Below are 25077 nucleotides of genomic sequence, written 5' to 3' on the forward strand. Positions count from 1 at the left end.
CACCAACCCGCAGCGAAACCTCCTGCTCCCGGCAGTGCCGCCAGCACCGCAGCTGCGCCCGGGACGTGCAGCTGGCACCTGGCATTGGTGCCATCGTCAGCCATGAACCGCGGCAGTGCTGGTGCGGCACCCGGGCGGCGGCCAGAGCGGGCAGGGAGCCCCATGGGGAACCGGAGCTCAGTCGGCAGCCCTGCAGCCAGGAGGTAAGGATTGGTGTGCTGGGCTGGCACGGAGCCTTGCCAGGGGGCAGGGAGCCTTGCTGCATGGCACGGAGCATTGCCGTATGGCACGGAGCATTGCCATATGGCACAGCGCCACGACGGAGCATTGCCATATGGCACGGCACCACAACGGAGCATTGCCGTATGGCACGGAGCATTGCCATATGGCACAGCGCCACAATGGAGCATTGCCATATGGCACAGCGCCACAATGGAGCATTGCCGTATGGCACGGAGCATTGCCATATGGCACAGAGCCACGACGGAGCATTGCCATATGGCACAGCGCCACAATGGAGCATTGCCGTATGGCACGGAGCATTGCCATATGGCACAGCGCCACAACGGAGCATTGCCGTATGGCACGGAGCACCGCCACGGCACCACCACCACTGCACCTCTCGCCCCGCAGGGTCTCGCCGTGTCCCCGCAGTGCCGCGATGGAGAAGCAGAGCCGGGGCCGGGCTGCGGCTGCGCCCTGGCCCCGAAGAGCCCCCCATGGGACATAGGCTGGAGGCAGCAGGAGCGGGAGGCGCTGGTGCCAGGGAGCTGCTGTCGGCAGCCGCGTGTCGCCGGTGCCGCCAACATGGTGCAGGTCATCGCCAGGAGCTTCGAGCTCCGGGCGCACCAGGACCCACCTGTGCCGCCGGCGGCACAGAGCCGGCGCGGCAAGGCCGGGGCCCGCGATGGAGCCCGGTGCGGGGCCTGCTCTTGAATAAAGCCCCGGTTGCGGCTGAGCCCGGCGTTGGTGTCGGTGCGACCATAACTGACCCCGTGCGGTGCTGGCGCCGGTAGGAGAGGACGGGGGAGGGGCTGCCCCACCACTGGGGGTGCCGCGCGCAGTGGGGGCCCTGCCGGCAGCCGCAGCCCCGGTTCGGCCGGGCCGGGAGAAGCAGAACCAGAGACGGCAGAGATGAACTAACGGGGGTTTATTATTGACAGCAGGAGCCGCACGGGGGGGCAAGGGCTGGGACCCCCCCACCGGGCAGGGACAGAGCTGAGCCCCTGCAGGGACGCTCTCAGGGTGCCTCAGCTCTGCCTTCAGCCTGGGGGCTGCCAGCACTGCCCCTGCCTGCGCGGTGCGGGGAGGTGAGGGCAGGGACAGGCAGGGACAGGCAGGGACAGGCAGGGATGGGCAGGGGGCAGCCGACGGGGGCAGGACGGAGGGGCCGAGCTCCACTGCTGGCGGGGGGCAAAGTGCTTCCAGTCCACATTGAACGCAGTAAGGTGGGGGGGGGGAGGAGGCCGATTCACAGCTGGGGGGGTGGGCGGGGGGTGCTGGGGGGGGGTGATGTCAGCTTGGGGACCCCCCCGTGTTCCCCAGCCCCCCCCGCCGCTGTGGGGGGAAAGAAACGCTTTAAGGGACACTGGGGACACTGAGTGACACCGGTGATGGGGGGGGGGTGACGAGGAGGGGTGACGGGGGGGGTGCCGCGGTTCGGGGGGGGTCACGTTACTCCTTGGCCCTGCCGATGATGGCGAGGATGTAGAGGAAGATGTTGATGATGTCTGTGTAGAGGTTGAGCGCGGCGAACACGTACTCCTCGGGGCTGAGCGCCAGCTGCTTGTTCCCCAGGATCAGCTGCGTGTCCACAGCCAGGAACTGCGGTGTGGGGCGCGCGGTGAGGGGCAGCCAGGGGCAGGTTGAGCCCCTGCGGCGCTGCGGATGTGGGGTGCGGGGGGGGGGGATAAGGGGGGGGCAGACTCACGCAGGTGAAGAGCAGGGCGCCCAGCGAGGCGTAGATGATGTCCATGATGCGGTTCCGGATGAAGATGAGCAGGATGGAGAAGAGGATCAGCACCACCAGGCAGATGATGAGGACGCCCCGGCACGAGGTGAAGTCGTACTTGGTCTGGGGGGGGGGGGGGAAACACACAGAGAGATGGGGGGCGAGGCCCAGTTTGGAGGCCCCCAGCCCCAGCAGGGACCGGGAGGGATGACTGGGGGGGTGTACACCCAGCTTGGAACCCCGCAGCAGGGACAAGGGGGGCCCTACACCCAGTTCACAGCACCCTGAGCCGTTAGGGAGCAAGTGGGGGTCCTATGCCCCATTCAGAGCCCCCAGCAGGGACAAGGAGAGTCCTATATCCAGGTTGGAACCCCCCCAGCAGGGAACTGGGGGGGGTCTATGTCCAGTTTGGAGCCCCCAGCCCCAGTAGGAAGTTGGGGGGGGGGGGGGGTTGTACACCCCATTGAGAGCCCCCACCAGGGCCTGGGGGGGGGGGGTTCATGCGCCCAGTTCAGAGCTCCCAGCAGGAAGCTGGGGGTAACACTGGGGGGTCCTACCCCCACTGCAGATCCCCCCTCGGGGGTTGTGGGGTGACCCCCAGCAAACCTGCAGGGAGAAGATGACGACGGTGAAGCAGACGACGACGGTGATGCCCACGGCCATGATGACAGCGTCGGTGTTGTAGAAGCTGGCGATCATGCCCACCATGTAGGACAGGCTGAGGGTCAGGACGGACTGGGGGAGCACAGGGGGACACTGCGTCACGGGCAGGGCACCCCAAAACCACCCCTTGTGCCCCAAACCTGCCCCACTGCACCCCAAACCCGACCCCACCGCGTAGGACAGGCTGAGGGTCAGGACGGAGTGGGGGAGCACAGGGGGACACTGCATCATGGGCAGGGCACCCCAAAAGCACCCCCTGTGCCCCACATGGGCCCGGCTGTACCCCACGCCTGCCCCACCAGAGCGTCAGCAGGGACTGCGCGGGCGGGCACGCGGACCCCCCCACGGCGGCCGTGGGCACATCCGCCTCCCCCGCGCCCCAAACCCACCCCCCCGTGCCCCCCGTGCCCCCTGCACCCACCAGGGCCACCAGGTTCCAGGGGTGCTTGCGGCGGAAGTCCCCGCAGCAGCTCAGCACGATGAGGGAGATGAAGAACACGGCGTAGGACACGTAGTAGGTCCACACGTTGCGCTGCACGAAGCCCTTCACCCCTTTGAAGAAGGTGAAGGCGGCCACGAAGGCGAAGGTGACGCTGAGCTGCACCGTGAGCACCAGGAACACCTTGGGGGGGGACACAGGGTGACAGCGTGGCACCGGCCCCCCCCCCCCCCCCCCCCGACCGCGGCCCCCACGGACGGGGCAGCTCTTACCTTGCGGATGAAGGCCTGGCGCACGCTCTTGTCGTCCCAGTGCACCGAGGGGAAGTCCTGGTTGTCATAGTAGGAGGGGGGCCCATCCTCGTGGTAGGTGCTGTGCAGGGGGGCTGCGGGGAGGAGGGGGGCAGGGGTGCCAGGGGGGGCCCTCATTGCCCCTGCCCCCCCTGCCCGCTCACCCGCTCTGATGAGCAGGGCTCTGGGTCTCCATGGGCCCCGGGGGGGGGGGCCCGGTTGGGGCTGCAGGCGCGGAGGGGAGAGCAGAGATGGGCTGGGGGGGGCAGGGACTTGGGAGCGACCCAGGGGCTGGGGGGGGATGCAGGGGCTTGGGGGGCACACAGGGGTCTGTAGGGGGCCCGGGGGGGACGCAGGGACCAGAAGGGGATGCAGGGGCTGGGGGGGGATGCAGGGGCTTGGGGGGCACACAGGGGTCTGTGGGGGGGCTGGGGGGTACCCAGGGACCAGAAGGGGATGCAGGGGCTGGGGGGGGATGCAGGGGTTGGGGGGCACACAGGGGTCTGTGGGGGGCCCGGGGGTACCCAGGGGGGCCCCAGGGACCAGAAGGGGACGCAGGGGCTGGGGGGACCCCAGGAGTGGGGGGGTCCCGGGAGCTGGGAAGGGGTCCCCGTCCCTGGTGAGGGGGTCCCAGGGGGGAGACGCTGGGGTCTGGACCCAAGGGGGGGGCCCAGGGCATGGGGGGGGGGGGGGGGGGTTTGAGCTCTGTGCCCCCAGGGCCGGGCATCCTCACTCCCCACCCCCGGGGCTGGGCTCACCGGGGCGGGGGGGGGGCCCGGGGGGGGGGCCCGGGGGGGGGGCCCGGGGCAGGACCATCCCCCCCCATCCCCCCCCCCATCCCATCCCCCCCCCCCCCCCCCATCCCCTCCCCCCCATCCCCCCCCCCCCATCCCCGGTACTCACAGTCCTGGTCGCCGGGCACCATGGGCTGCGGCTGCGCGTACGGCGGCTGCGCGTAGGGGCCCTGCGGGTACGGCCCCGGCGGCGGGTAGGGCCCGGTGGGGTAGGGCCCGGCGGGGTAGGGCCCGGCGGGGTAGGGCCCGGGGGGCGCCGGGTAGGGCGCGGCCGGCGCGGCGTAGGGCAGCCCCGGCGCGGGGTAGGGCCCCGGCGGGAAGGGCCCCGCGGGGGGCGGCGGGAGCCCCTCCCCCCCCACCAGGAAGCTCTTCTCGTGGGACATCGGCGGGATCCGCTCTGCGGGCAGAGGGGGCGGGGCGCGCCCGTGGGGACAAACGGCGCCCATTGAGAACAGCGCCCATTGACACCAGCACCCATTGAGAACAGCGCCCATGGGGACCGGCACCCATTGAGAACAGCGCCCATGGGGACCAGCACCCATTGATAACGGCACCCATTGACACCAGCACCCATTGAGAACAGCGCCCATTGACACCGGCACCCATTGAGAACAGCGCCCATTGAGAACAGCGCCCATTGAGAACAGCACCCATTGACACCGGCACCCATTGAGAACGGCGCCCATTGACAACAGCGCCCATTGACACCGGCACCCATTGAGAACAGCGCCCATTGACACCGGCACCCATTGAGAACAGCGCCCATTGACACTGGCACCCATTGAGAACAGCACCCATTGACACCAGCACCCATTGAGAACAGCGCCCATTGACACCGGCACCCATTGAGAACAGCGCCCATGGGGACCGGCACCCATTGAGAACAGCGCCCATTGAGAACAGTGCCCGTGGGGACCAGCACCCATTGGGACAAACGGCACCCATTGGGAACAGCGCCCATTGACACCAGCACCCATTGAGAACAGTGCCCGTGGGGACCGGCACCCATTGAGAACAGCACCCATTGATAACAGCACCCATTGACAACAGCACCCATTGAGAACAGCGCCCGTGGGGACTGGTACCCATTGCGAACAAACAGCGCCCGTTGAGAACAGTGCCCATTGACACCAGCACCCATTGACAACAGCACCCATTGAGAACAGCACCCATTGACACCAGCACCCATGGGGACCAGCACCCATTGGAACAAACAGCGCCCATTGAGAACAGCACCCATTGACACCAGCAACCATTGAGAACAGCGCCCATGGGGACCGGCACCCATTGGGAACAAACGACACCCATTGAGAACAGCACCCATTGAGAACAGCGCCCATTGATAATAGCACCCATGGACAGCAGCACCCATGGGGACCGGCACCCATTGAGAACAGCACCCATTGAGAACAGCACCCATTGAGAACAGTGCCCATTGAGAACAGCGCCCATGGGGACCGGCACCCATTGACACCAGCACCCATTGAGAACAGCGCCCATTGATAATAGCACCCATGGACAGCAGCACCCATGGGGACCGGCACCCATTGAGAACAGCACCCATGGACAGCAGCACCCATGGGGACCGGCACCCACTGACAGCAGCACCCACTGGTAACAGCACCCATGGGGACCGGCACCCGCTGGGAACGGCGCCCATGGGGACCGGCACCCATTGGTAACAGCGCCCATTGATAACAGCACCCACTGGTAACAACGCCCATGGGGACCAGCACCCATTGATAACAGCGCCCATGGACAGCAGCACCCACTGGTAACAGCACCCATGGGGACCGGCACTCATTGACACTAGCACCCACTGGTAACAGCACCCATGGACAGCAGCACCCACTGGTAACAGCACCCATTGACACCAGCACCCATTGATACCAGCACCCATTGATAACAGCGCCCATGGACAGCAGCACCCACTGGTAACAGCACCCATGGGGACCGGCACTCATTGACACTAGCACCCACTGGTAACAGCACCCATGGACAGCAGCACCCACTGGTAACAGCACCCATTGACACCAGCACCCATTGATAACAGCACCCATGGGCACCAGCACCCACTGGTAAGAGCACCCATGGGAATCACCACCCATGGACAGCAGCACCCACTGGTAACTGCACCCATTGACACCAGCACCCATTGATAACAGCACCCACTGGTAACAGCACCCACTAGTAACAGCGCCCATTGATAACAGCACCCACTGATAACAGGGCCCACTGGTAACAGCACCCACTGGTAACAGCACCCATTGATAACAGCGCCCATTGACACTAGCACCCATTGATAACAGCACCCACTGGTAACAGCACCCACTGGTAACAGCACCCACTAGTAACAGCACCCACTGTTAACAGCACCCATTGATAATAACACCCATTGATAATAACACCCGTGGACAGCAGTGCCCACTGGTAACAGCACCCATGGGGATCAGCACCCACTGGTAACAGCACCCATTGATAACAGCACCCACTGGTAACAGCACCCATGGGGACCGGCACCCACTGGTAATAGCACCCATTGACACCAGCACCCATTGATAACAGCGCCCACTGGTAACAGCACCCACTGATAACAGCACCCATGGGGATCAGCACCTATTGACACCAGCACCCATTGATAACAGCACCCACTGGTAACAGTGCCCATGGCAACAGCGCCCACTGGTAACAGCACCCATGGGGATCAGCACCCACTGATAACAGCACCCATTGACACCAGCACCCATTGATAACAGCGCACACTGATAACAGCATCCATGGACACCAGCACCTATGGATACCAGCGCCCACTGGTAACAGCACCCATGGACAGCAGCACCCATTGACAACACCCATGGGGACCAGCACCCATTGACAACAGCACCCACGGGCAGCAGCACCCATGGGGACCAGCACCCATAGGGACCAGCACCCATTGACAACAGCACCCATTGACAACACCCATAGGGACCAGCATCCATTGGCAAGAGCGCCCATGGGCAACAGCACCCATGCACACCAACACCCATTCACATCACCCATGGACAGCAGCACCTATGGACACCAGCACCATGGACAACAGAACCCACTGACAACAGCACCCATGGGCACCAGCACCCATTGACAACAGCACCCACTGACAACAACACCCATGGGCACCAGCACCATGGACAACAGCACCCACTGACAACAACACCCATGGGCACCAGCACCATGGACAACAGCACCCACTGACAACAGCACCCATGGCCACCAGCACCCAATGGCCTCCAGCACCCATGGCCACCAGCACCCAATGGCCTCCAGCACCCATGGCCACCAGCACCCAATGGCCTCCAGCACCCAATGCCCACCAGCACCCAATGGCCACCAGCACCCCTGCTGCCATCACCCCCTGGCACCATCACTGCCTCAGCCACCCCCCCGCTGCTATCACCCCCTATGGCTGTCACCCCCCCTGCTGCTGTCACCCCCCATGGCTGTCACCCCCTATGGCTGTCACCCCCCCCGCCGCCATCTCCCCCCCAGCCCCCCCCGCCTCTCGCTCCGGGGCCCGGTCGCGGGGGGGTCCCGGTTCCGGGGGGGGGGGGGGGCCCGGCCCGGCGCTGCCCAGGCCCGCACAAGATGGCTGCCGGCGGCAGGGCCGTTGCCATGGCGACCAGAGCGCGCTTGCTCCGGCCTGGGGAGGCCTCGGCCGCGGCGGGGCCGCTGCCGCCGTCGCCCCTCGCCACCGGAGCCCCGGGGGCGCCCGCGGGTCCGAGCCCCGGCGTTACCGAACCGAGCGGCGGCTGCGGCAGGAGCTGAGGGCAGCGGGCGCAGGCAGGGAGCAGGCAGGGAGCAGGCAGGGTGCAGGCAGGGAGCAGGCAGGGGGTGCAGGCGGGCGCAGGCAGGGTGAAAGCAGTGGGTGCAGGCAGGGCGCAGGCAGGGCACAGGCAGGGAGCAGGCAGGGGGTGCAGGCAGCGGGTGCAGGCAGCACGCAGGCAGGGAGCAGGCAAGGCGCAGGCAGGGCACAGGCAGTGGGTGCAGGCAGGGTGCAGGCAGTGGGTGCAGGCAGCGGGTGCAGGCAGCGGGCGCAGGCAGGGCACAGGCAGTGGTTGCAGGCAGGGCGCAGGCAGGGCGCAGGCAGGGGGTGCAGGCAGGGTACAGGCAGGGCACAGGCAGGGCGCAGGCAGGGTGCAGGCAGGGCACAGGCAGTGGGTGCAGGCAGGGCGCACGCAGGGCGCAGGCAGGGTGCAGGCAGGGCGCAGGCAGTGGGTGCAGGCAGGGCGCACGCAGGGCGCAGGCAGGGGGTGCAGGCAGGGCGCAGGCAGCGGGTGCAGGCAGGGCGCACGCAGGGCGCAGGCAGTGGGTGCAGCCAGGGCGCAGGCAGGGCGCAGGCAGGGCGCAGGCAGCGGGTGCAGGCAGGGCGCAGGCAGGGCGCAGGCAGCGCCCCTGCCGCGGTGCCGGTGCCGCAGCGCCGGTGGCTCGGGGCCGCCGCAGCCGCTGCCAAGAGCTGGCCGAGGCGCAACCGGGGCAGCTGCCGCCGCCGCGTGACACCGGCCCCGTGCCACCGGGAGGGACGCGGGGGGGGGGGGGGGGGGGGGCTGCGGCCCTGCGGCACCGCGGCTGCGGCTGCACCGGCCCGGGGGGGTGAAGGCAGCACGGGGAGAACCCCCGGGGAGGGCGAGGGGATGGGGGGGGGGGGGGAGCTGCCGTGAGCGCAGCGGGCACAGGGAGCGGCAGCACGGGGGGGGCGCCCGGCTGTGGGGGTGCTGCCCATGGGTGCAGGTCCCATGGGTGCAGTGGGTGCAGGCCCCATGGGTGCAGTGGGTGCAGGTCCCATGGGTGCAGTGGGTGCAGGCCCCAAGGGTGCAGGGGTTCAGGCACCATTGGGTGCAGGCCCCATGGGTGCAGTGGGTGCAGGCCCCATGGGTGCAAGGGGTACAAGCCCCACGGGTGCAGGGGGTACAAGCCCCATGGGTGCAGGCCCCATGGATGCAGGGGTTTCAGGCCCCATGGGTGCAGCGGGTGCAGGCCCCACGGGTGCAGGGGGTACAAGCCCCATGGGTGCAGGCCCCATGGGTGCAGGGGTTTCAGGCCCCACGGGTGCAGTGGGTGCAGGCCCCATGGATGCAGTGGGTGCAGGCCCCATGGGTGCAGGCCCCATGGATGCAGTGGGTGCAGGCCCCATGGGTGCAGGCCCCATGGATGCAGTGGGTGCAGGCCCCATGGGTGCAGGGGTTTCAGGCCCCACGGGTGCAGTGGGTGCAGGCCCCACGGGTGCAGTGGGTGCAGGCCCCAAGGGTGCAATGGGTGCAGGCCCCATGGGTGCAGTGGGTGCAGGCCCCATGGGTGCAAGGGGTACAAGCCCCATGGCTGCAGGCCCCACGGGTGCAGGGGTTTCAGGCCCCATGGATGCAGTGGGTGCAGGCCCCATGGGTGCAGTGGGTGCAGGCCCCACGGGTGCAGGGGGCGCTTCCCCCGCGCCGTGCCCGGGATCACGCAGCGCGGGGCTCAGGGCCCCCCCCCGCTCCCCCGGAGCCCCATAAACCGCTTTGCCCGGTAAAGCCCCGGCGCGGCCTATTTACGGCAGCAGCAGCCGCGATCGCGGCGCTAATCCCGGCCCAGATCCCGGCGCTAATCCCGGCCCTCGCCCGCCTCCCCCGCAGGTCCCGCTCCCGGGGGTCCCCCCCCGCGGAATGCGGCAGCACCGGGGGGGGGGGGGGCTGTAACCGCGCTCGGGGGCGATCCCGGGCCCCCCGCACCCCCCCCCCGCACCCCCCCATCCCCCCCCGCAGCCCCCGTTCCCCCCCCCCCCCCCCCCCGCCAGCTCCCCGCTCACCGGCCGTGCGGGTCCGAGGCGCTGCGGGAGGGGCGGGGCACGGCGGGGGCGGGGCCTGCGGGAAGGGCGGGGCTAAGGAAGGGGCGGGGCCTGCAGGGAGGGCGCCCCCGTGTGGCGGCAGCGCGGCCTCGGGAGGGGGGAGGCGGTGTTTGTGCTGGTCCGTCCCTGCCTGTCCCTGCCTGTCCTTGTCCATCCCTGCCTGTCCTTGTCCATCCCTGCCTGTCCCTGTCCGTCCCTGCCCATCCCTGCCTGTCCTTGTCCATCCCTGCCCATCCCTGCCTGTCCTTGTCCATCCCTGCCCGTCCCTGCCTGTCCTTGTCCATCCCTGCCTATCCCTGCCCGTCCCTGCCCATCCCTGCCTGTCCCTGTCCATCGTTGTCTGTCCCTACCTGTCTTTGTCCATCCCTGCCTGTCCTTGTCCATCCCTGCCTGTTCCTGTCCATCCCTGCCTGTCCTTGTCCATCCCTGCCTGTCCCTGTCCCTCCCTGCCTGTCCTTGCCTATCCCCTGTCCATCCCTGCCTGTCCTTGTCCATCCCTGCCCATCCCTGCCCGTCCCTGCCTGTCCCTGTCCCTCCACGGGTGCGACAGTTGCAGGCCCATGGGCGATGGGTTCAACCCGGCACAGGGCAAGTTCAGGTTGGCTCTTAGGCAGAAGCTCTTCCCTGTGAGGGTGCTGAGGCGCTGGCACAGGGTGCCCAGAGAAGCTGTGGCTGCCCCATCCCTGGCAGTGCTCGAGGCCAGGTTGGACACAGGGGCTCGGAGCCCCCTGCTCCGCTGGACCCGGTCCCCGCCCGCGGTTGGAGCCCGAGCCCCCTCAAGGCGCCTCCACCCCCCCCGTGCCACGGCCCCTCCGTGTCCCGGTCTCCAGCCCCGTCCCTGCCCGCAGCCCCCGCCTGCGCCGGGCGTGGCCCGTGCGTGCCCCGGGCGTGGCCCGTGCGTGCCCCGTGCGTGCCCCGTGCCCCTCGCACCGCCAGGGGGCGCAGCAGCGCGCGCGTGCGCAGCGCGGAGGGGCGGGGCTCGGTGCCGGTGCTCACCGGAGGCTCCGGGCTCCTCCTGCGGCCTGGCCCGGGCTGAGCGCGGCTGCGGGGCCTCGGCGGCGGCGGCGCCGGGAGGTGGGGACGGGACCGGGACCGGGACCGGGACCGGGGGGGAGCGAGGGGGGGGGGGCCGGGGCTGAGGGGTGAGCGTGGGCCAGGCTCTGGGCAGCAGCCGGGCCCTGTGGGGCAGGGCCGGGCCCGCTCCGCCCCCCGGGGGGGTTGGGTCCATGGGAGCCCCCCCCCCCCCGCGGTACCTTTGGTGACTCCCCCTCCCCCTCCCCCCCCCTCCGTGTCCCCCCCTCCCCTCCCCCCTCCCAGCCGCACAGACCCGGCCCCCCCCCCGCCCCCCCCGCCATGGGGCTGCTCTCGGACCCGCACTGCCGCCGGGCGCTCGGCCGCTTCATCGTGCGCCACAACACCCCCCTGTGGTGAGCGCGGGGGCTCGGGGGGCTCCGGGGGGCTCTATAGGGGGTCTGTGGGGGGCTCTGAGGGGGCTCAGGTGAGCGTTGGGGGGGCTCTGGGGGGCTCTATGGGGGCTCTGTTGGGGGGGCTCTATGAGGGCTCTATGGGGCTCTATGGGGGCTCTGTTGGGGGGGCTCTATGAGGGCTCTGGGGGGCTCTATGGGGGCTCTGTTGGGGGGGCTCTATGAGGGCTCTGGGGGGCTCTATGGGGGCTCTGTTGGGGGGGCTCTGTGGGGGCTCTGTTGGGGGGGCTCAATGAGGGCTCTATGGGGCTCTATGGGGGCTCTGTTGGGGGGGCTCAATGAGGGCTCTATGGGGCTCTATGGGGGCTCTGTTGGGGGGGCTCTATGAGGGCTCTATGGGGGCTCTGTTGGGGGGGCTCTATGAGGGCTCTGGGGGGCTCTATGGGGGCTCTGTTGGGAGGGCTCTATGAGGGCTCTGGGGGGCTCTATGGGGGCTCTGTTGGTGGGGCTCTATGAGGGCTCTGTGGGGCTCTATGGGGGCTCTGTTGATGGGACTCTATGGGGGCTCTCTTGGGTGCTCTATGAGGGCTCTGGGGGGCTCTATGGGGGCTCTACTGGGGGCTCTATGGGGGCTCTGGTGAGCGCTGGGGGGCTCTATGGGGGCTCTGGTGAGCTCTATGGGGGCTCTGGTGAGCGCTGGGGGGCTCTATGGGGGCTCTGGTGAGCGCTGGGGGCTCTATGGGGGCTCTGTGGGGGCTCTGGTGAGCGCTGGGGGGCTCTATGGGGGCTGTATTGGGGGGCTCTGTGGGGGCCCTATGGGGGCTCTGGTGAGCGCTGGGGGGCTCTGTGGGGGCTGTATTGGGGGGCTCTGTGGGGGCTCTGGTGAGCACTGGGGGCTCTATGGGGGCTCTATGGGCCTTGGGTGAGCGGGTTTAGCGCGCGGCGTCCCTGCCCGCGGCAGGGCTTGGAGCCGGATCACAGAATCACAGAATCACAGAATCCCAAGGGTTGGAAGGGACCTCAAAAGATCATCCAGTCCAACCCCCCTGCAAGAGCAGGGTAACCTACAGTACATCACACAGAACCATTCCGTGACTCCCTGGGGGCTCTGGCGAGCACCGGGGGGGGCCGGGCTCTATGGGGTGCCCCATGCGGTGCTGACCCCCCCCCCCCCCCACCCAGCGTGCTGAGCTACGTGCTGGGGCTGGGCTGGTTCCTGGCGCTGGCGTTCCCCCCCCTGGCCCCCCGCACCTACATGTCCGAGAACGCCATGGGCTCCACCATGGTGGAGGAGCAGTTCGGCCTCGGGGAGCGCGCCCTCGCCCTCGCCCGCGACTTCGCCACCCACAAGAAGAAAGCGGGGTGAGAACGGGGTGAAACTGGGGGGCGGGGGGGTAAGAATGGGGCTGGGGGGGGGGCTGAGTGGTGGGGCTGCTGCAGGAGTCATGGGGTGATGGAGGCACGGGGTGATGGAGGCACGGAGGGACGGAGTCATGGGGTGACGGAGTCATGGAGTGATGGAGTCAATGGAGGCATAGAGTGATGGAGGCATGGAGCCATGGAGTCATAGAGCCATGGAGCGATGGCACAGAGTGCTGGAGTCATGGAGTGATGGAGTCACAGGGTGATGGAGGCATGGAAGGATGGAGGCACGGGGTGATGGAGACATGGAGTGATGGAGGGACAGGGTGATGGAGGCATGGAAGGATGGAGGCACAGGGTGATGGAGGCATGAAAGGATGGAGACATGGAGTGATGGAGGCACGGGGTGATGGAGGCATGGAGTGATGGAAGCGTGGAATGAGGGAGTCATGGGGTGATGGGGTGATGGAAGCATGGGGTGATGGAGGCATGGGGTGATGGAGGCATGGAGTGATGGAGGCGCAGGGTGATGGAGACACGGAGTGATGGAGTCATAGAGTGATGGAGTCACGGGGTGATGGAGGCACGGAGTGATGGAAGTGTGGAATGATGAAGTCATGGGGTGATGGAGTGATGGAGGCATGGAGTGGTGGAGGCACAGGGTGATGGAGTCACGGAGTGATGGAGTCATGGAGTGATGGCACAGAGTGGTGGAGTCATGGAGGCATGGGGTGGTGGAGTGATGGACTCATGGAGTGATGGAGGCATGGAGCGATGGAGTGATGGAGTGATGGACAGGGCTAGGCTGGGTTGGGAGGAGCTTGAAGCTCATCCAGGTTCAACCATGACCGCTTCCACTGGAGCAGGGGGCTCCGAGCCCCTGTGTCCAACCTGGCCTTGAGCACTGCCAGGGATGGAGCATCCCCAACTTCTCCCTTCAACCCCTGCCAGTGCCCCAGCACCCTCATGGGGAAGAACTCCCCAAGATCCCATCTCAGTCTTCATGGGATCCTGGAATGCTTTGGGTTGAAGGGACCTTAAAGCTCTTGCAGTTCCAGCCCTGTGCCCCAGGCAGGGACCCCTTCCACTGGAGCAGCTTGCTCCAGACCAGCCCTTGGGGCTTTATTTGGGGCTATTTCCGATGCCGGTTTCTCTGAGGAAGCAATGGGGTGGGAATGATGCTCCTTGTTCTCCAATGGGAAGAGACCTGGGGGTTATTTGCTGCTGGAGCAGGTCCAGAGGAGGGGCTGAGCACTGGCGTCCCCAGGAAGGGAACGTGGCAGCCGCCAGGCCATGGGATCGTGGAGCCATGGAATGGGGTGCGAGGGACCTTAAGGCTCCTGGTTCCGGTTTGGGGTGGAACTGGGATGATGTGGAGAGCAGCTGGGAATCCAGAGGAATGAGGGAGGTGCCAGTGAGGGACAGGCTTCTCCATCTCCAAACCCCTGATGGAGCCGGGGGGCAGCTGGATCCGGTCTCAGTGTCAGGTTTGTGTCTGATGGAGGTGAAAGGGGAGTTAAAAAGGGATTTTACATGGAATTGGAGAGGGATTGGAAATGGGGAGGGCTGGGAGTGGGAAGGATGCAGGAGATGCTCCCGGTGAGGGTCAGGGTGATTCCCTTGATCCCAAACCCCCCCCAAAGCAGCGCCCGGGTGAGGCTGGACCCTGGGTCAGCCTCAGGCCTGGCCAAGGGGCATCCCCGGGGGTTCCAGCAGCGCCCTGTGCCCGATCCCGGGAATGCTGCTGTGAGGTCCCGTGCTCAGCGGCGCTGATGGACCCGCGCTGAGAGCAGGGGGATCCCAACCGGCACCGCGGCGAGCGCAGGTACCCGGGGTCCCAGGCTGGGATCCTGGGGTCAGAAAGAGCTTCAGGATCACCCAGTCCAACCGCTGCCAGCCCTGCCAAGGCCACCCCTGCCCCATGGCACTGAGGGGGTGTGAGCACTCACAGGGCCGGTGCCTGCAGCCCTGCCCTGGGCAGCCCCTTCCAATGCTGAGCACCCTCTGGGGCAGGAATTGTCCCTCAGCTCCATCTGACCCTGCCCTGGGGCAGCTTGAGGCCGGTTCCTCTTGTCCCATCCCTTGCTCCAGGCCCTGCACCAGCTCCGTTGCTCTGTTCCTGCCCCAGATGGCTCAGAGGAGGGGCAGGATCTGAGGGGCCGTGCGCAGCGGGTTTGGGTCAGTGGAGCAGGATCCCATTGGAGTCAATGGTGTCCACAGGGATCAGCGCTGGTCCCTGCCCCATAGGGGCACAGATCAGCAAGGCCCCTGCCCGGGCAGAGGTGGGGCTGGGGGAGCTTTAAGGTCCCTTTCCCCCAACCTGTTCCATGGTTCTCCTCCGGAGGAGGAGCAGGCAGCCAGGGGGGATCCATCAGTGCAGAGCAGGGTCTCCAAGGCGGGTGCAGGAGGATGGGGCCAGGGCCAGACGAGGAGCAATGGCCAGAAACTGACCCCCGAGAGGCTTCACCTCCACGCGAGCAGGAGCTGGTTGAGGTCCAGGGTGGCTGAGCCCTGGGATGGGATTAGGGGGGTCTGGAGTCATCCAGAGCCCCCATGGACCCGCTCCTGTGTGCCCTGCGCTGGGGGGCCCTGCCTGGGCAGGTTGGGGATGGATGGAGGAGCTGCGGAGGGTGACCGGGGCTGGAGGAGCCCTTGAGGCCGATGCCATTCCCTGTTTGTTGCCTGCAGCGGGATGCCCACGGCGTGGCTGGAGAAGACCATGTGGAGCCTGGGGCTGGAGGTCCATCGGCAGCACTTCTCCCACGCGCTGCCCTTCCCCGACGAGAGCCGGAGCGCTACGTATGTACGGCAGCGCCCGCGGCGCCGGGCGCTGCAGGGCCCCAGGGGTGCTGGGCGCTGTCTCCATGGGTGGATGGGGGCATGGAGGCACCTCCAGGGGGATCCATGGGTGAGGGTCAACAGGCAGAGGGCCGGGTCCTGCCCTTGGGCCCCAACAGCCCCAGGGAACACTAAATCCTTAGGGAAGAGCGGCTGGAAACTGCTCCTGGAACAGGGGCTGGGATGGGGGAGCTGCACATGAGCATCCTGTGCCCGTGGCCGCATCCTGCCTGTACCAGGCCCCGGTGCGGCAGCGGGGCCGGGGCAGGGATTGTGCCCCTGCACCGGGCACTGGGGAGGTCGCATCTCAGATCCTGTGCTCAGCTCTGGGCCCCTCACTGCAAGAGAGACATGAGGGCTGGAGCGGGGCCAGAGAAGGGCAATGGGGCTGGTGCAGGGCCTGGAGCGCAGCGGGGATGGGGAAGGGCTGAGGGAGCTGGGGGTCCCCGTGCCCCCATGCCCTGTGCCTCCCGCAGCTGGTGCGGGGCACCAATGTCTATGGGATCCTGCGAGCGCCGCGCGCCGCCAGCACCGAGGCGCTGGTGCTGAGCACCGGCTGTGCCCCGGGCCCACAGAACAACCAGGCCGTGGGGCTGCTCCTGGCTCTTGCTGCCTACTTCCGGGGTGAGGAGGGAGGGGTCGTGGGGCAGGGGCGTGGGTGCGTGTGGAGCAGGAATGGGGCTATGTGGGCAGGTGCTGAGCCGTGGGGTGTGTTGGGACAGGGACACATGCCATGGGGTGTGTATGGGGCAGGAATGGGGCTGAATGGGGCAGGAATGGGGCCATGTGGGGCAGGTGCTGAGCTGTGGGTCGTGTTGGGACAAGAACACGCACCATGGGGGGGTGTATGGGGCAGGGATGGGGCTGAATGGGGCTATGTGGGGCAGATGCTGGGCGGTGGGGTGTGCTGGGACAGGAACATGCCATGGGGTGTGTATGGGGCAGGAATGTGGCTATGTGGGGCAGGTGCTGGGCTGTGGGGTGTGTTGGGACAGGAACATGCTCCATGGGGGGTGTGTGGGGCAGGAATGGGGCTGTGGGTGGCTGGTACTGGGCATGGGGTGTGTGGGCAGGGACAAGGGCCTGTAGGGTTTGTGTGGGCAGGGATGGGGCCATGGGGTACGTGAAGGGTGGGGTTTGGGCCTGTAAGGGATATGTGTGGGGCAGGGGTTGGGCCATGGGGCGTGAACAGAGCGATGACAGGGGCTGTGGGGTGTGTGTGGGGCAGGGATGGGCCATGGGGCAGGGATGGGGCCGTGGGGCAGGGATGGGGCTGTAGGAGGGATCTGTGCCCCTGTGGCCTTCAGGGCAGATCTACTGGGCGAAAGACATCATCTCCTCGTCAATGAGCACGACCTCGTGGGCATGGAGGCTGGCTGGAGGCCTACCACGACGTGAACATCACCGTGTGAGCCGGGCGGGAGGCGGCGGTGGTGCTGGTGGTGGTGTGCTGGTGCTGGTCGCAGGGGTGGTCAGGGAGGTGCTGCTCGTGGTCGGGGGGGTGGAGGAGGTGGTGCTCATGGTGCTGGAGGTGCTGGCTCCCAGCGGTGCTGGTGCCCTGTGGTGCAGTGCCTGGTGCTGGTGCCAGTGCTGCAGTGCCATGCCCGATGCCCGCGGTGCAGTGCCGTGCCCGGTGCCAGTGCCCACGGTGCAGTGCTGTGCTCGGTGCCTGTGGTGCAGTGCCATGCCCGGTGCCAGTGCCCATGGTGCAGTGCCGTGCCTGGTGCCTGTGGTGCAGTGCTGTGCTCACTGCCGGTACCCGTGGTGCAGTGCTGTGCCTGGTGCCAGTTGCCCACAGTGCAGTGCCATGCCCGGTGCCCACAGTGCAGTGCTATACCTGGTGCGGTACCCGTGGTGTAAGTGCTGTGCCCGGTGCCTGTGGTGCAGTGCTGTGCTCGGTGCCGGTACACGTGGTGCAGTGCCATGCCCGGTGCCCGTGGTGCAGTGCTGTGCCTGGTGCTGGTGCCCGCAGTGCTGTGCCGGTGCCAGTGCCCGCGGTTGCAGTGCCGTGCCTGGTGCATGTGGTGCAGTGCCGTGCCCGTTGTTGGTACCCGTGGTGCAGTGCTGTGTCTGGTGCCAGTGCCCGCAGTGCAGTGCATGCCTGGTGCCCGCGGTGCAGTGCTGTGCCTGGTGCCAGTGCCCGCGGTTGCAGTGCCATGCCTGGTGCCTGTGGTGCAGTGCTGTGCCCGGTGCCAGTGCCCGCGGTTGCAGTGCTGTGCCCGGTGCCTGCAGTGCAGTGCAGTGCTGTACCTGGTGCCAGTGCCCGTGGTTCAGTGGCCGTGCCCGGTGCCCGCAGCTGTCCGCTCCTCGGGCCCGTTGGGCCGTGCCGGCGCCATCCAAGCGGCCATCGCCCTGGAGCTGAGCAGCGATGTGGTGACGAGCTTCGACGTGGCCGTGGAGGGGCTCAACGGGCAACTGCCCAACCTCGACCTGCTCAACCTCTTCAACGCCTTCTGCCAGAAGAACGGGCTCCTCTGCACCATCCAGGGCAAGGTGGGACCCGCACCCCCCGCACCTGCCGGTGACACCGCGGCTTGTGCCGGCGCCGGTGGGGGCACCGGAGCTGGGGCCTGGAGCACAGCGGGGATGGGGAGCGGCTGAGGGAGCTGGGGGTTCAGATGGAGAAGAGAAGGCTCAGGGGGGACCTGATGGCTCCCTACAAGTGCCTGCCAGGAGGATGGAGCCAGGAGGGGCTGGGCTCTGCCCCCAAGGAACAAGGGATGGGACAAGAGGAACCGGGCCCCAAGCTGCCCCAGGGCAGGTTTAGGATGGAGCTGAGGGACAATTCCTGCCCCAGAGGGTGCTCAGCATTGGAAGGGGCTGCGCAGGGCAGGGCTGCGGGCACGGCCCTGCAGGTGCCTGAAGGGTGCTTAGCGGTGGCCCTGGGTGCCACGGGGCTCGGTGTTGGTCCGGCCCCATCCCAGCTCAGCAGCTCCGAGGCGCATCCTCCCCTTCGCTCCCAGCCCCGCGGAGCGCCAGAGCCTCTCGTGCTCCTTTCCTGGGCTCGCTCCGTTGTCCCGGGGCCGCTGGGCCGAGCCCTCCCCTGGGCTCCGCTTGATGCCCATGGGCTCTGTGGGGCGGACCCAAAGGTGGCTCCTGACCTGCACCGGGCAACGGGCTGGGCTGCCCCGGCTCGCCTGGGCCCCCAGGCATGGGCAGCCATGGAATGGGCCGGAAGGGAGCCTTTCTGTGGAGCAGGCGCTGCGAGCCCGCGTCCAGCCGGGCTTCGGACGCGGTGCTGGCATCACCAGCGCTGCCGGGTCCCTGTGGGCCGCGCAGGCGATGCCCCTGGTGCCGCGGGCAGGGGGGGGGCCGTGTTCCTGCTGCTCCCCCGCCCTGCCCCGAGCTCCGTGCCCGCTCCCTGCCCTGCCGCAGCTCCAGCGCTCGGACTGGGACTCGCTGCCCGCCTACGCCCGGAGCCTGCAGACGCTGCTGCTGATGGTGCTGGCGCAGGCCGTCGGGGCGGACCGCGCGGCGAGCACGGCCTCTTCCTGCGCTACCGCATCGAGGCGCTCACCCCTGCGCGGCATCAACAGCTTCCGGCAGTACAAGTATGACCTGAGCGCCGTGGGCAAGTGAGTGGCACCGCAACCCCTGCAGCCCTGCGGGGCTGCCCACGCGTCCCTATGGGGCTGCCCACGCGTCCCTGTGGGGGCTGCGCACGTGTCCCTGGGGGCCTCCCCTCGTGTCCCTATGGGGCTGCCCACGCGTCCCTGTGGGGCTGCGCACGTGTCCCTGGGGGCCTCCCCTCGTGTCCCTGTGAGGCTCCGCACGTGTCCCTATGGGGCTCCCCACGTGTCCCTGGGGGCCTCCCATGTGTCCCTATGGGGCTGCCCACGTGTCCCTGTGGGGCTGCCCACGCGTCCCTGTGGGGCGGCCCACGTGTCCCTATTGGGGGTGCTCATGCATCCCTGTGGGGTCTCCCCACATGTCCCTATGGGGCTGCCCACATGTCCCTGTGGGGGCTCCCCTTGTGTCCCTGGGGGCCTCCCCTCGTGTCCCTGCGGGGCTGCCCACGTGTCCCTGTGGGTCTCCCACTGCACCCCTATGGGGCTCCCCACGTGTCCTTGGGGGCCTCCCCTTGTGTCCCTATGGGCTGCGCACGTGTCCCTATGGGGCTCTCCATGTGTCCCTATGGGGCTCTCATGTGTCCCTATGGGGCTCCCCACGTGTCCTGTGAGGCTCCCCACGTGTCCCTGTGGGGCTCCCCACGTGTAGTGTCCCTGTGAGGCTCCCCACGTGTCCCTGTGGGGCTCCCCACGTGTCCCTATGGGGCTGCACACGTGTCCCTATGGGGCTCCCCACGTGTCCCTATGGGGCTGCCCCCAGGACGCTGGGGGGGGATGTTCCGGAAGCTCAACAACCTCCTGGAGCGCCTGCACCAGTCCTACTTCCTGTACCTGCTGCCCTCGCTCTCTGCGCTTCGTGTCCATCGGGCTCTACATGCCGGCCTTCGGCTTCCTCATCCTCGTCCTCATCCTCAGGATATCCTTTGGGGGTGATGGGCAGGGGGTGATGGGGGGGGTGATGGGCAGGGGGGTGATGGGCAGGGGGTGATGGGGGGGGGTGATGGGGCAGGGGGGGTGATGGGGGCAGGGGGTGATGGGGGGGGTGATGGGGCAGGGGGTGATGGGGGGGGTGATGGGCAGGGGGGGTGATGGGGCAGGGGTGATGGGGGGGGTGATGGGGCAGGGGGTGATGGGGGGGTGATGGGCAGGGGGGTGATTTCCTGCGCGGCTTTGACCCTGTCCCCTGTGAGCTCCTGGGTGAGCTCGGGCTGGGGAGGCCCCTTTAGCTGGAAGAGCAGGAGACCCCTGCGAGGCAGAAGGCAAAGAGCATTCCCCATCCCATCCCCATCCTTATCCCCATCCCCATTCCGATCCCCATCCCCATCCCATCCCCATCCTTATCCCCATTCCATCCCCATCCCCATCCCATCCCCATCCTTATCCCCATCCCCATTCCGATCCCCATCCCCATCCCATCCCCATCCTTATCCCCATCCCCATTCTGATCCTCATCCCCTCCCCATCCTCATCCCCATCCCATCCCATCTCCTCCCCCATTCCAACCCATCCGCATCCCATCCCCATCTCCTCCCCATCCTATCCCATCCCCTCCCGATCCCATCCCCATCCCATTCCATCTTATTCCATTCCATCCCCATTCCCATCCCCTCCCCATCCCCGTCCCCATCCCATCCCGATTCCTCCCCATCCACATCCCCATTCCCATCCTCATCCCCATTCCCATCCCCATCCCACCCCATCCTCATTCCCATCCCCATCCCCATCCCCTCACCCATCCCATCCCCATTCCCATTCTCATCCCCATCCCATCCCCATGCCATCCCCATCTCTTCCCCATCCCATCCCCTCCCCATCCCATCCCCATTCCCATCCTATCCCACCCCATCCAATTCTTCCCCATTCCTCATCCCCATCTCCTCCCCATCCCCATCCCCTCCCCATCCCCTCCCACCCCCCCCATACCCAGGCTGTTTTCCCTGACCGACCGCACGCCCTGGACCTTTGGTTGAAGCTGAACCGGCCGGACCCTGGCGGCGCGGAGCAGCTCAGCGACAGCACCCACGGTCCCAGCGCCGCGGAGGTGGGTGAGGCCCCCCCCTGCCCCCCACCCCCCCCCCCCGGCCCCCCCCAGCTCCTCCTGACGCTGTGCCCGCAGGCGCCGCGGCTGCTGGCGCTGGTGCCGCCGGTGCTCGTGTGCCACGCGGCGGGGCTGGCGCTCTACTTCCTGCCTGTGCTGGGCCAGAGCGTGGCCACGCAGCACTTCCCCGTGTCCGAGGCCGAGGCCGTGGTGCTCACCCTCATCGCCATCTACGTGGCGGGCATGGCCCTGCCCCACAGCACCCACAGGTTGAGCCCCTGCCCCACAGCACCCACAGGTGAGCCCCTGCCCTGCCCCACAGCACCCACAGGTGACCCCTGGCCCTGCCCCACAGCACCCACAGGTGAGCCCCTGCCCTGCCCCTCAGCACCCACAGGTGAGCCCCTGCCTGCCCCGCAGCACCCACAGGTGAGCCCCTGCCCCTCAGCACCCACAGGTGAGCCCCTGCCCCACAGCACCCACAGGTGAGCCCCTGCCCCACAGCACCCACAGGTGAGCCCCCTGCCCTGCCCCACAGCACCCACAGGTGAGCCCCTGCCCTGCCCCACAGCACGCACAGGTGAGCCCCTGGCCTGCCCTCAGCACCCACAAGGTGAGCCCCTGGCCCTGCCCCTCAGCACCCACAGGTGAGCCCCTGCCCTGCCCCACAGCAACCACAGGTGAGCCCCTGCCCTGCCCCACAGCTCCCACAGGTGAGCCCCTGCCCTGCCCCTCAGCACCCACAGGTGAGCCCCTGCCCTGCCCCACAGCTCCCACAGGTGAGCCCCTGCCCTGCCCCGCAGCACCCACAGTGAGCCCCTGCCCTGCCCCACAGCACCCACAGGTGAGCCCCTGCCCTGCCCCTCAGCACCCACAGGTGAGCCCCTGGCCCTGCCCCACAGCACCCACAGGTGAGCCCCTGCCCTGCCCCTCAGCACCCATAGGGACCACATGGGGTTTGGAGATGGGGTCTGCAGCTGGGTTTGGGTTCCCATTGACTCCCAGTGTTGCACAGGGTGCTGTTGGCTCCCTCCCGGTGCCTCCGTTCCCCGGGTGCTGTTGGCTCCCGGTGCCTCCCATTCCCCGGGTGCTGTTGGCTCCCTCCCGGTGCCTTCCCGTTCCCCGGGTGCTGTTGGCTCCCGGTGCCTCCCGTTCTCCCGCAGGGTGCTGGGGGGCCCCGGCTCGGCGGCGGCCGTCGCGGGGGCTGGATGGTGCTGAAGCTGCTGGCGCTGCTGTACCTGGCGGCGCAGCTCACGGCGCTCGCAGCTGCTCAACTTCTCCCTCGGCTTCCTCCTGGCTGTGACCATGGTGCCGGCGGCCGCCGCCACGGCCCCCCACCGGGCCCCGGTCAGCCCCGGTGGCGGGGGGGGGGTCTGGAGGTGGGGGGGGCACTGGAGGGCAGGGTGCTGCAGGGGGCACTGGGTGCTGGGTCCCTGTAGGGCGACACCGGGGGTCAGTGGGGGTCATGGGGGACACTGGGTGCTGGGGCCCTGCAGGCTGGTGCTGGTGGCACCGGGTGCTGTAAGGGGCTCCCTGTGTTCCTGCTCCCCGCAGGGTGCTGCTGGCGCTGGGTGGCTCTGGTGGCCCCGTGCTCACTGCACCCATTCCCCATAGGGTGCTGCTGGCGCTGGGTGGCTCTGGTGGCCCCGGTGTCCCTTGCGCTCACTGCACCCATTTCCCCATAGGGTGCTGGTGGCCCCGCGCTCACTGCTCCCATTCCCCACAGGGTGCTGGTGCCCCCGGTGTCCCCATGCTCACTGCTCCTGTTCCCCATAGGGTGCTGCTGGCCCCGGTGGCCCCGCACTCACTGCTCTGGTTCCCCACAGGGTGCTGCTGGCACTGGGTGGCCCCGGTGTCCCCGCGCTCACTGCTCCCGTTCCCCGCAGGGTGCTGCTGGCCCCGGTGGCCCCGGTGGCCCCCCGCTCACTGCTCCCGTTCCCCATAGGGTGCTGATGCCCCCGGTGTCCCCGTGCTCACTGCTCCCGTTCCCCATAGGGTGCTGGTGGCCCCGCGCTCACTGCTCCCGTTCCCCATAGGGTGCTGGTGGCCCCACACTCACTGCTCCCGTTCCCGCAGGGTGCTGCTGGCCCCGGTGGCCCCATGCTCACTGCTCCCGTTCCCCATAGGGTGCTGGTGGCCCCAGTGTCCCCATGCTCACTGCTCCCGTTCCCCATTAGGGTGCCCCCGGTGTCCCCATGCTCACTGCTCCCGTTCCCCATAGGGTGCCCCCGGTGTCCCCATGCTCACTGCTCCCGTTCCCCGCAGGGTGCTGCTGGCACTGGGTGGCTCTGGTGCCCCCGGTGTCCCCGCGCGCTCACTGCTCCCGTTCCCCATAGGGTGGCTCTGGTGCCCCCGGTGTCCCCGCGCTCACTGCTCCCGTTCCCCGCAGGGTGCTGCTGGCCCCGTGCTCACTGCTCCTGTTCCCCATAGGGTGGCTCTGGTGCCCCCGGTGTCCCCGCACTCACTGCTCCCGTTCCCCGCAGGGTGCTGCTGGCGCTGGTGCTGGTTTTGGCCACCCCCGGCCGTGACGCTGCTCCTGGGCATCTTCCTGGAGCGGGAGCTGGTGGAGGCGCCGGCGGCGCCGGGCGAGGCCTGGCAGCGCTTCCTGAGCGCGCTGGGGCAGGGGGCTGCTCCTGCACCACCTGCACGGGGCCTTCCTCTGCCCCCTGCTCGCCCTCGGCACCTACCCCTGCTGGCTGCTGCTCTGGAACGTGCTCTTCTGGGACTGACCCGGCGGGGACCCGCGGAGGGACCCACGGAGGGACCCACGGAGGGACCCAGGGATGGACCCACAGAGAGACCCGGGGATGGACCCACAGAGAGACCCACAGATGGACCCACGGAGAGACCCACAGATGGACCCACAGAGAGACCCACAGAGAGACCCGGGGATGGACCCACAGAGAGACCCACAGATGGACCCACAGATGGACCCACAGATGGACCCACGGAGAGACCCATAGATGGACCCACAGAGAGACCCACAGAGAGACCCAGGGATGGACCCACGGAGAGACCCAGGGATGGACCCACGGAGAGACCCAGGGATGGACCCACGGAGAGACCCACAGATGGACCCACAAATGGACCCACAGATGGACCCACGGAGAGACCCACAGAGAGACCCAGGGATGGACCCAGGGAGAGACCCACAGATGGACCCACAGATGGATCCACAGAGAGACCCATGGAAAGACCCACAGAGAGACCCACAGATGGACCCACGGAGAGACCCAGGGATGGATCCACAGAGAGACTCAGGGAGAGACCCACAGAGAGACTCAGGGAGAGACCCACAGAGAGACCCAAGGATGGACCCGCAGAGAGACCCACAGATGGATCCACAGAGAGACCCGTGGAAAGACCCACAGATGGACCCACAGAGAGACCCACGGAGAGACCCACAGATGGACCCATGGAGAGACCCACAGGTGGACCCACGGATGGACCCACAGCTCAGGAACGTGCGCTTCTTGAAGTGACACCACTGGACCTATGGAGAGACCCATGGACAGACCCATGGGAGGGACCCCTGGATGCACCCCCAGGTGAACATCCAGAGCCATGGATGGACCCAGAGCCAGCCCCACAGCCGGACACTGTGGCCGTGGGGCAGGGGACAGGGACACCAGTGCCAGCTGAGCCCCTGGGGTGGCAGCAATGGGGGCGGTACCAGTGGGCCCCCTCCCCACGGGCTGCAGCTCCAGGGTGCACATAGGGGAGGGGGGGTCCATGTGCTGGGGGAGCCTGGTCTCTACTGGGGGTGGGTCCTGGTGGCCCCACAGGGGGGGTCCTGTTCTGGGGGTCTCTATACTGGGGTCAGCTGTGTCCTGGGGGGGGGGGCTCTGT

General features: G+C 68.0%; 2 protein-coding genes across 2 annotated transcripts; one reads left to right on the forward strand and one right to left on the reverse strand.

Moving 5' to 3' along the window:
- Nucleotides 1–1135: 1135 nt before the first annotated feature.
- LOC136006575 (protein lifeguard 1-like) lies at nucleotides 1136–10085 on the reverse strand. Its single transcript, XM_065664588.1, has 7 exons — nucleotides 9959–10085; nucleotides 4247–4534; nucleotides 3326–3438; nucleotides 3036–3236; nucleotides 2558–2686; nucleotides 1931–2074; nucleotides 1136–1824 (listed from the first exon to the last, which is right to left on the reverse strand). The coding sequence occupies exons 2-7, from the start codon at nucleotides 4518–4520 to the stop codon at nucleotides 1675–1677; spliced, it is 1011 nt and encodes a 336-aa protein (XP_065520660.1). The 5' UTR covers nucleotides 4521–4534; nucleotides 9959–10085; the 3' UTR covers nucleotides 1136–1674.
- Nucleotides 10086–11323: 1238 nt separating this feature from the next.
- LOC136006576 (glycosylphosphatidylinositol anchor attachment 1 protein-like) lies at nucleotides 11324–24568 on the forward strand. The gene is given in 22 exon segments (XM_065664589.1): nucleotides 11324–11424; nucleotides 12604–12783; nucleotides 15472–15586; nucleotides 16098–16245; nucleotides 16929–16955; nucleotides 16958–16990; nucleotides 16993–17027; nucleotides 17896–18114; nucleotides 18997–19077; nucleotides 19080–19139; nucleotides 19141–19205; nucleotides 19961–20039; nucleotides 20041–20106; nucleotides 21142–21221; nucleotides 21309–21497; nucleotides 22392–22419; nucleotides 22422–22493; nucleotides 22495–22557; nucleotides 22559–22575; nucleotides 23712–23745; nucleotides 23747–23845; nucleotides 23847–24568. Coding segments are annotated over 22 exon segments (1875 nt in total). The 5' UTR covers nucleotides 11324–11350; the 3' UTR covers nucleotides 23958–24568.
- The last annotated feature ends 509 nt before the right edge of the window (nucleotides 24569–25077 follow it).

The sequence above is a fragment of the Lathamus discolor genome, unplaced genomic scaffold (assembly GCF_037157495.1).
Source record: "Lathamus discolor isolate bLatDis1 unplaced genomic scaffold, bLatDis1.hap1 Scaffold_304, whole genome shotgun sequence".
Classification (NCBI taxonomy): domain Eukaryota; kingdom Metazoa; phylum Chordata; class Aves; order Psittaciformes; family Psittacidae; genus Lathamus; species Lathamus discolor.

Bases quoted from the DNA above. Each gene is read 5' to 3' on its own strand.
- LOC136006575 (XM_065664588.1), bottom strand. From the start codon at position 4,520: ATGTCCCACGAGAAGAGCTTCCTGGTGGGGGGGGAGGGGCTCCCGCCG. The intron at 2,687-3,035 runs GTGGGTGCAGGG...GTGCTCCCCCAG, and splicing joins CCTGGAACCTGGTGGCCCTG to TCCGTCCTGACCCTCAGCCT. The intron at 1,825-1,930 runs GTGAGTCTGCCC...CCCACACCGCAG, and splicing joins GCGCCCTGCTCTTCACCTGC to TTCCTGGCTGTGGACACGCA.